Source organism: Bos indicus, chromosome 7, assembly GCF_029378745.1.
Source record: "Bos indicus isolate NIAB-ARS_2022 breed Sahiwal x Tharparkar chromosome 7, NIAB-ARS_B.indTharparkar_mat_pri_1.0, whole genome shotgun sequence".
Lineage (NCBI taxonomy): Eukaryota > Metazoa > Chordata > Mammalia > Artiodactyla > Bovidae > Bos > Bos indicus.
Window position 1 is genome coordinate 43,120,332 of NC_091766.1, and position 9,215 is coordinate 43,129,546.

The 9,215-nt window shown below is 58.4% G+C and overlaps 2 protein-coding genes across 2 annotated transcripts; both read left to right on the forward strand.

Annotated features, from left to right (window-relative positions):
• The first annotated feature begins 315 nt into the window (after positions 1 to 315).
• Positions 316 to 2,709, forward strand: ELANE (elastase, neutrophil expressed). The gene is made up of 5 exons (XM_070792298.1): positions 316 to 382; positions 705 to 861; positions 1,024 to 1,165; positions 2,007 to 2,237; positions 2,392 to 2,709. Exons 1-5 carry the CDS (start codon positions 316 to 318, stop codon positions 2,596 to 2,598), a joined length of 804 nt encoding a protein of 267 aa, XP_070648399.1. The 3' UTR covers positions 2,599 to 2,709.
• A 2,201-nt stretch (positions 2,710 to 4,910) lies between these two features.
• On the forward strand, positions 4,911 to 7,775 carry CFD (complement factor D). Its single transcript, XM_070793449.1, has 6 exons — positions 4,911 to 4,925; positions 5,172 to 5,320; positions 5,941 to 6,097; positions 6,187 to 6,331; positions 6,419 to 6,676; positions 7,556 to 7,775. Exons 2-6 carry the CDS (start codon positions 5,263 to 5,265, stop codon positions 7,715 to 7,717), a joined length of 780 nt encoding a protein of 259 aa, XP_070649550.1. The 5' UTR covers positions 4,911 to 4,925; positions 5,172 to 5,262; the 3' UTR covers positions 7,718 to 7,775.
• The last annotated feature ends 1,440 nt before the right edge of the window (positions 7,776 to 9,215 follow it).

The following is a 9,215-nucleotide window of genomic DNA, read 5'->3' on the forward strand; positions in this document are numbered from 1 at the left end:
TTTGTTCATAACTACATCCCATGCTCATATGTGGGATACACTTATGTTAAAAAGATGTCTATCTGACATTAGGGTTTAATCATGCACCCTGAGTTTGAACTGGTGACCCTCCTGGAGCCTCCTGGTCACTTGCACAGGTCCTTCCCCAACTGTTCTTCCCATCACCCAGTCAGCCGTCCCCCAGTCCCCGGGATGGGGAGAGGAAGTAGGGGCACCTGACCCCACCGTTAACAACTGCAACTGCCTCCGGGAGTGGGGACTATAAGAGGGACAGGTGGGCACAGAGGGCAGAAACCCTGGAGCCCCCAACCGACCATGACCCAAAGCTGCAGACGCTTCAGCCCCGCCCTGGCCCCCATTCTGCTGGCCCTGCTGCTGGGTGGTGAGTGGGGCCGAGTCTGTCCCTGGTCTTCTGCTTCCCCCTCTCCACTCACCCTGGACCCTGCCGGCCCCCTCCTCCTCATGGGATGAGGAGGAGACTGAGGTTCTGAGTTGTGAGGGTGACGGGGAGGGGGGGCGGTTCACCCCGCACCCTGTGGGGACTACAGGTCTGGCTGCGCCGGAGCAAGAGGACCGTACACGCCCCCTCCCCTCTCTGGGTGACAAGCAATAGAAGAGCCCAACCCTGCGGGGCCCTGGTGGGGGTTCCAGGGGTCGGGGGGTTCCTCCTCCGCTTACCGCCCCACCCCTGCCCGTGCCCCCAGGCCCCGCGCTGGCCTCGGAGATCGTGGGGGGCCGGGCGGCCCGGCCGCATGCCTGGCCCTTCATAGCTTCGCTGCAGCGGCGCGGAGGCCACTTCTGCGGCGCCACGCTCATTGCGCGCAACTTCGTACTGTCGGCAGCGCATTGTCTGAACGGCCTGTGAGTGTCTCCGCGCGCGCACACATCGGGGTCCCGGCGCGAGGGGCGTGGGGCCGGCCCAGGGTGGGGGCTTCCGGCAAAAGCGCGAGGGTTTGCAGGGTCCCCCTGCGCCCCAGCAGGGTCTCTCCGCCGCCATCACCTCCTGTCCGCCCCCGACCCCAGGAACTTTCGATCGGTGCGCGTGGTGCTGGGGGCGCATAACCTGCGGCGGCAGGAGCGAACCCGGCAGATGTTCAGAGTCCGGAGGGTCTTTGAAAACGGCTTCGACCCCTTGAGCCTGCAGAACGACGTCGTGGTTCTCCAGGTGCGCGGGGGGCGGGGCGGGCAGGGCAGGTGCAGCGCCCTGAGAGGCTTGGGGAGGGGGGGAGGGGCAGGAGACTAGGGGGTGCGGCGGGCGGGGGCAGACCTGGTGTCCCCACTAATCCCGGTGCTTCAGTCACCCTGCTGTGAAATGGAGAAGTACACCCCCGCACCCCGCAGGGCTGCCAGAGATTAGATAAGACAGCCAGAAGCTCTGAGCAGCTGTCTTTGCTAGCGGTGGGCACCGATGGCCTCCCTCTTTGGGAAATGGGGCAAAATTACCTACATTCGGTGGGTGGGAGTCTGGAGGCAGAAACCTACCTTTCCCCTCTGCTTGCACAGCTATGATTATTCTCTGAGAATGTTCTAGAACAAGGGCCTTATGGTCGCTGGTGTGGCCCACGGTTTGTTCTGTTGAACACCTACTGTTTACTGCACCCAAGACACGACACATTCAGGGACTTCCCTGGTGGTCCAGGGAAGACTCTGCACGCCCAAATTCAGGGGGCCCAGGTTCAATCCCTGGCTGGGAAACTAGATCCCGCATGCTGCAACTAAGACCCCACGAAACCAAATAAATAAATAAATAAATAAATATATATATATATATATATATATATATATATATAAAAGACACGTCCAGAGACGTGGCCTCGGCCATGGTGGTTCCTCCCACTTTACAGACGGGGAGCTCGATGGGACGCATGCAGAGGGTGGGCGTCCTGCTCTTAAACACCCCGGGACAATGGTAGAGCCTCCGCGGGGGAACCTGGCCCCAGAGTCACAGCCGTGGCTCGCCGCCGCTCCCCCGTGACTGCTTCATACCCCACCACCCTCCTCTGCAGCTCAATAGGATGGCCACCCTCAATGCCAACGTGCAGGTGGCCCGGTTGCCTGCCCAGGACCAGGGCGTGGGCGAAGGTGTTCGGTGCGTGGCCATGGGCTGGGGCCGTCTGGGCACGAACCGGCCACCGCCCCAAATCCTGCAGCAGCTCAACGTGACCGTGGTGACTGGCCTCTGCCGCCCCACTAACGTGTGCACCCTGGTGCCACGCCGGCGCGCTGGCATCTGCTTTGTAAGTACCCTGGGTGCCCCCAGCCCCTACCCCACCCCCTCCCAGGCTGCTGTAGCCAGACCCCTGGAATATCTTCCCCACCCTGAAGGGCAGGTAGGTGGAACTGAGAGGGCTGGGCCGGGAACCCTAGCCTCCAATTTGTCTGGCTCCACAGGGGGACTCCGGCGGGCCCCTGGTCTGCAACGGGCTGGTCCATGGGATCGATTCCTTCATCCGTGGGGGTTGCGGCTCTGGGGTCTTCCCAGACTCCTTTGCCTCTGTCGCCAAGTTTGCCAACTGGATCAACTCTATCATCCGGCGCTACAGTGACGACGATGGCCCCTCTCTCCACCCCAGGGACCCCACGGGCAGGACCCACTAGAAAGGCTGTACCTGTCACGCCCCCTCACCTGCCCTTGGCTGGGCCCTTCCCATGAAGCATCACTCAGCATCTGACACAATAAAAACCTCTCTCTGTTTTGTAGAAGGTGTCTGCGTGTTTGTTGGTTGTACAACTGAGTCTTGAAAAGTCCTCAGGAGAAGGTCTTGGGAGTGTCACGAGTACGCTGCCACCAGGTGGTGGCTGATTCAGGGCCCTGGGGTAAGAAGTCCCGTCTCTACCTTCCACAAAAGGATCCCAGTTGCTATTTCTTGGACGGAGAAGCCTGGTAAGCTGCAGTCCACAGGGTCACTAGGAGTTGGACATGACTGACCGACTTCACTTTCACTTTTATGCACTGGAGAAGGAAATGGCAACCCACTCCAGTGTTCTTGGCTGGAGAATCCCAGGGATGCGAGAGGCGGGTGGACTGCCATCTATGGGGTCGCACAGAGTCAGACACAACTGAAGCGACTTAGCAGGAGCAGCAAACAATTAAACCAGTGCTGCAGGTGGTGATAACGCAGAGCACTACAGCAGGTGTTCACACGTGCTTACAAGCACAGACATCATTCTGAGTCTTTGCAAGTATTCACTCAGCTGGTCCTCTCTCTGCCCTTGAGGCAGGTCCCATGAGTGCCCCACTTTACAGATGAGGAAGCAGAGGGGCAAACAGCTATGAAGTCACTCTCAAGAGCCTGGGTTCGAGCCCCAGCTCTGTGACTTTGAGTAACTTGTGTGCTGCCTCTGAGCCTCTGTTTCCCTGCAGTAAAGAGTGAGGCACTGTCTAGGAAGCAGCCAGCCAGGAGTTGGGGTCCTAGGCCAGCCTCGGCTTCACTGAGTCGGGAGACAGTCCCTCCCCCTTCTCCTCAGCCTTGGTGGGGAGGTGGGGGGGGAGGGAGGCAAAGATGTCAGATGTCTCACAAGGAAACACTTCAGCCCGAAGGGGTCACAACAGCCCTGGGGAGGCGACCAGCCTGTACCCCTCTTTTGCTTCCCTGGGCTTGGGAAGGAACCCCCAGGGGCCCACAACACATGCGGCCTCTGCCATCATGCAGCTCACAGGCTGATGGTGGGAGAATCAATTGTCTAAGCCAGCAAATAAATTTGAGAAGTAACATCAGGCAGTGCCCCCTCCCCCACCCCTGACCCCACACCACGAGGCCAGGATAAATTCCTCTCTGCACCACACCCCCCCATCCCGCTAGTGGGGCACACCAGCCTGGCCCTACCTGAAGGTCCTGACTTTTGCTAGTCCCTCTGTCTGCTGGCTCTTCCTGAAGGTATACCTCCCAACTAGTGCCAGCGGCTCAGAAATGTGACCCACTGCCCAGCAATCGCTTTTTCCACTTAATACTATACCCTGGAAGTCTTCCCAGGTCAACAGAGCATCTGGGGACACGTGGGGTTATTCATTGAACTGACCTGTCTTGTTGGGTCATTTCCAAATTTTGTCGCAATTTCCAATACACTTACTTACATAATCTGGACTCCACTTGCAAATGTGCTTTTGTTTCAGAGATTCTGATTTTAGTATGGAAACATGTCAGGATCTAACAAATCACATTTGCTATGTTGTTTTCTAATTTTCTTTTCACTGTGAAAAGAAGGAGAAGGGGAAAGATGGTGCACTGCTTCCACTGGGAACAGCTCACAGCTTGAGGTCCTCCCCACTCTTCTGGGAGTACCCAGCATCTCCCTCTAGTAGGTTCATGAGATATTGACCCACCATCCCCAACTTACAGAGGACCATGTGACTCAGGTTCTGCTCATCAGAACCTTTCATCCTCTGCCTGCAAAAGATGGTTTAGGGGCATGAGATCCAAGTTCGGCCAATCCGAGACAGGCTTGAGACGCTGGCTACAGTGATGGGGAATTTGTAGAGGGACTGACCCAGCTTCTGGGCTGAGTCTAGGGCCCCTGGGGCCACAACAATGAAGGAAAAAAGTCATCAAGGAGGAAAGGAGGAACCAGAGGGAGACCTGACCTTGTTAAGGTGCCTGGATCAAACTATAGCTGAAGGTGGACCCATGAATTTTGCGTGTAATTTCCTTGTTGAAAGTTCTACCCGGTTTGCCTTGGTTTTCTGTCACTTTTATCCAGTCTTTCCAGCCACCCCTACACATCACTTTTCCCATATTCTACTTGGGGTATCAAGCTCCAGAGCCACACCAGTGGGAACAAGGGTGTTGGATGACCTCTCCCCACCCCCACCGGACCTCTTCTCCAAGTTGTAGGAGGAAGAGAAAGAAGGGAGGAGCGGAAAAGGAGGAAGTGGGTTGTTTACAGACTGTGGTCTTCAGCTGCTGTTGCGAAACTTTTGGAGCTGGGTAGGCACTAGGGGGGACTGGGCTGGGGGGCTAAGGGTGGGTCCATCCCTCTGCTCAGCCTGCTGCCCATCGGAGGGGCAGCTTCCCACACCAGGGCTGGCCCTGGGTCACAGGGGGCCAGGGGTAGCTGGCATACCCAGAAGCCCGTCTATACTCAGTACAAAGTCCGTGGGAGAGAACCGCACCCCTGGGGAGAATGGACAGGCAGCTTCCCGTTCTCCAACTGGGCCGATGCCCACCCGGCAGATAGGGCCTGTGGGAGCGCCCGCCTCCTTCCAGCCTCATAAAAGCAACCCCACGGTCCTGCCTGGGTCAGTGTCAAGTCTACGGAGGCATCATGGCAGACAGATCCCTGCACCTGGTGGTTCTGATCCTCCTCGGGACAGCCCTGTGTGGTGAGTGGATGCGGGATGACCAATGGGGGCCACCAGCTTGCAGGGCAGTCAGCGAGGTGGCCCCTCCATCAAACGGGACTATTCCCCAGCCCCACGTGAACAGAAGGCTCTGGAAACCAAGGAATTCTCCAAACTTTTAGGGATTTGGGGGTTGTTTTTTGTTTTGGAGGTGCCAAGCAGCTTGCAGGATCTTATTCCCTGACCAGGGATTGAACCCCTGCTCTTGGCAATGAGAGTCCCAACCACTTGACTGCCAGGGGATATTCTTAAAACTTTGCATCTAGCTTTCCACACACTGGAAAACCGAGAGGCAAATGCTGGCAGGGATGTTGGGTTTGGGCAGCCCCACTTTCCTCGTGTTTAAATTGAAGCCATCAGGCCCAGTGTGTAGGCATGGGGTTTTCCCCAGGTTCCCTCACTCCCTATTGTATGTCTTCTCAGCTGTTCCTCCCTGGGGCCCCGGGAGGTTGTGATTCTGTTGGGGAGGATTGCAGGATGGAATTCCAGGTCTGAGGGGGTGTTACAGCCAATGGAGGGTGGGGTGTTGCAGTCGATGGGGGATCCCGAGGGCTGGGCTGCAGTTACCCCCGAGGTCCTCACGCTGACCTGCCTACTTCTAGCGGCACAGCCCCGTGGCCGGATCCTGCGTGGCCAGGAGGCTCCATCCCACTCCCGGCCCTACATGGCATCCGTGCAGGTGAATGGCAAGCACGTGTGCGGAGGCTTCCTGATAGCAGAGCAGTGGGTGATGAGCGCAGCGCACTGCCTGGAGGACGTGTGAGTGGCCCGGGGCAAAGAACGGGGCCAGGCGGGGCGGGGCGGAGCGGAGGGGACGTGGTTCTGATGTGCGTCCACCCCACTCCCAGGGCCGATGGGAAGGTGCAGGTCCTCCTGGGCGCGCACTCCCTGTCGCAGCCGGAGCCCTCCAAGCGCCTGTACGACGTGCTCCGCGTAGTGCCCCACCCGGGCAGCCGGACAGAGACCATAGACCACGACCTACTCCTGCTGCAGGTCTGTTGGGTCTAGCCGCAGTCCCCCCGTTGCTCTGGGGCTCCGCCCTGCCCTGGCCATAACACTGGCTTCTGCCCCATCCCCCAGCTCTCTGAGAAAGCCGTGCTGGGCCCTGCCGTGCAGCTCCTGCCATGGCAGCGCGAAGATCGCGACGTGGCTGCGGGCACTCTCTGCGACGTGGCGGGCTGGGGCGTGGTCAGCCACACCGGCCGGAAACCCGACCGCCTGCAGCACCTACTCCTGCCGGTGCTCGACCGCGCCACCTGCAACCTGCGAACGTATCACGACGGCACCATCACTGAGCGAATGATGTGCGCGGAGAGCAACCGCCGGGACACCTGCAAGGTGCGCAGGCGGGGCGGGACGGAGAGGGTACCAGCCTGCTGGGGTTGGGGCCTGTAGAGGGGCGGGGCAGCGGGGCAGATCTACTGTGGGTGGGGGCAGTAGAGGGGCGGGACAGACAGGGGACCAGCCTGTTGGGGGTGGGTCCAGGAGAGGGGCGGGGCGCCCTGGGGACGGGGCAGAGAAGGGCAGGTATGTTGGAGGGCGGGGCCAGCAGAAGGGCAGCGCACGTGGACAGGCCGGACGGGCACGGCTGGCCTGAGGACAAAAAAGGGTTGGGAGGAGAGGTGACAACTGGGAGAGGATGTGGATGCGTTGGGACCCGAGCTTGAAGGCTTCGAGGGGCTGCTGCGCAGAGACTGGGACGGAGGGCGGGAGTGGAGCTTGAAGTGGCGGAACCGAAAATCCGGAGGCGAGGCCTTGACGGGCGGCGGTGGGTGGACCCTGGGGAAACTGAACAGTGAGGGAATGATTGGGGCCTCAGGGCTGAGCGGAATTGCAACAGGCTGGAACTGCAGCAGGCTCTGCTGCTGCTGCTGCTGCTAAGTCGCTTCAGTCGTGTCCGACTCTGTGCAACCCCAGAGACGGCAGCCCACGAGGCTTCCCCATCCCTGGGGTTCTCCAGGCAAGAACACTGGAGTGGGTTGCCATTTCTTTCTCCAATGCATGAAAGTGGAAAGTGAAAGTGAAGTCGCTCAGTCGTGTCCGACTCTTAGCGACCCCATGGACTGCAGCCTACCAGGCTCCTTTGTCCATGGATTTTCCAGGCAAGAGTACTGGAGTGGGGTGCCATTGCCTTCTCCGGCAGCAGGCTCTAGTGGAGCCGAACCAGGATGCGGGAGGGCGGGCCTGTACCGTACCTCACGACCCTGCTCCCCGCAGGGCGACTCCGGAGGCCCGCTGGTGTGCGGCAGCGTGGCCGAGGGCGTGGTCACCTCGGGTTCACGGATCTGCGGCAACCACAAGAAGCCCGGTATCTACACGCGCTTGGCGAGCTACGTGGCCTGGATCGACGGCGTCATGGCTGAGGGCGCAGCCGCCTGAGGAGGCCCTGAGAGGCTGCGGTCACGGGGCCCGAGCAATAAAATCATCCATTCCTGCACCCGGTCCGCTTTTATTGATTGCATGCTGCCTGCAGGAGTGGACCAAAGCGAGCAGACTGAGGGGGTGGCGGAGTTCTGGTAATGATGTACCAGAAGGCAACCAAAAGGCTGAGACGTGCCTGAAGGAAGGGCATTCAGGCTCAAGTCCGGAGGCCCCATGCCCTTCAAGCCTGGCTTCACTTTATGCCTAGGCCACACGGTGGCGCCCTTACTCTTCCCAGGAAATAGAAGTGTCCTGAGACCTAGCAAGGGGTGCGGGTTGGGGTAGTGTCCCCTTGGTTTCCACTTCTCAAGAGGAATGTGAAGGCCTACTGTGTGCAAGACCCTGCTCTGGGCTGAGATCTAGGTACACAGACAGTTTGTGTTCTTAGAACCGTGTCCCAAATGGGGAAACGCTCAGAGACGCTATGCGACTCTCCTTAGCAGCCTGGAATTCAGCCCCGAGCAAGGCACCTGGCCGCGTTCAGAGGCCGGCCTCACATGCAGTGTGGCTCACTGACTGTCCAAAGCTGACTGGTGTCCCAGAGCAGCTCCACTGATTGGGGGACCAGATGACTCACCACCTTCCTGGGTCTTGGTTTTACCCTTCTGTGCAAGATGACAGGGCAGAACCCAGGGACTGAGGCCCTGGGCCCTCTCCCACTTGGACAAGGGGCCATTGAAGCCCAGCACCTACTTGGCCCCAGATGTTAAGCCTGACCCACAAAGGGAACCTCTGACCTCCCTTTGGTCAATAAAGAGATTGAGGGTCTGAGAGATGGTCATGTGCCCGAGGAACTGGAACTGGAAACTGGCCAGGTGTTTTCCTGCTATGAAGCGTTCATTCACATGGAAGCTCTTGAGACACAGCTAAGACCCAGCCCTGCTCATAGCAACCAGGTCAAATATTCCCAGATGCATGGATGGAACTTCTGAGTGATACTGATGATGGGCTGGGGGTTCTCCTAGGTGTGCTCAGGATTTTTTTTTCATGTGGGATTTAAGAAGCTGCATGCACTTAAGTGAGAGTGGAAAGGAAAACGTAACTGCTGGTCAGTCAGCCATCACAGACTCACTCCTCCCGTGGTTACTTCCTGAATTAAGCCAAGACACTGGGAAGTGGCCCTGAAATGATCCAGTTGGGAGGTGGAGCAGTAGGATTACCAGATTTAGCAAACAAAAATGCAGGCTGTCCAGTTACATGAGAGTTTCAGGAAAATTTTGTTAAGTATGTCCTATGTCCCATGTAATATTGGGGACAGATTTAGACTAAAATACCATTCATTGTCCATCTGAAATTCAGACTTAACTGTTCTCCTGCATTTTATCTGGCAACACTAGTTGGGGGTACAGATGAGATAAAACAGTGAGCAACAGCCCCTGAGGTCAGTGGCTGGAGCAGAACCAGATGGAGCTGGTGGGGCAGGTGGAGGTAGAGGGGACTGTAGGCCTCCAGTGGG

Coding starts and splice junctions, on each gene's coding strand:
- ELANE (XM_070792298.1), top strand. CDS start 316: ATGACCCAAAGCTGCAGACGCTTCAGCCCCGCCCTGGCCCCCATTCTG. Junction 862..1,023: donor GCGCATTGTCTGAACGGCCT/GTGAGTGTCTCC, acceptor CCCCGACCCCAG/GAACTTTCGATCGGTGCGCG. Junction 1,166..2,006: donor ACGACGTCGTGGTTCTCCAG/GTGCGCGGGGGG, acceptor CCTCCTCTGCAG/CTCAATAGGATGGCCACCCT.
- CFD (XM_070793449.1), top strand. CDS start 5,263: ATGGCAGACAGATCCCTGCACCTGGTGGTTCTGATCCTCCTCGGGACA. Junction 6,098..6,186: donor GCGCACTGCCTGGAGGACGT/GTGAGTGGCCCG, acceptor CCCCACTCCCAG/GGCCGATGGGAAGGTGCAGG. Junction 6,332..6,418: donor ACGACCTACTCCTGCTGCAG/GTCTGTTGGGTC, acceptor CCCATCCCCCAG/CTCTCTGAGAAAGCCGTGCT.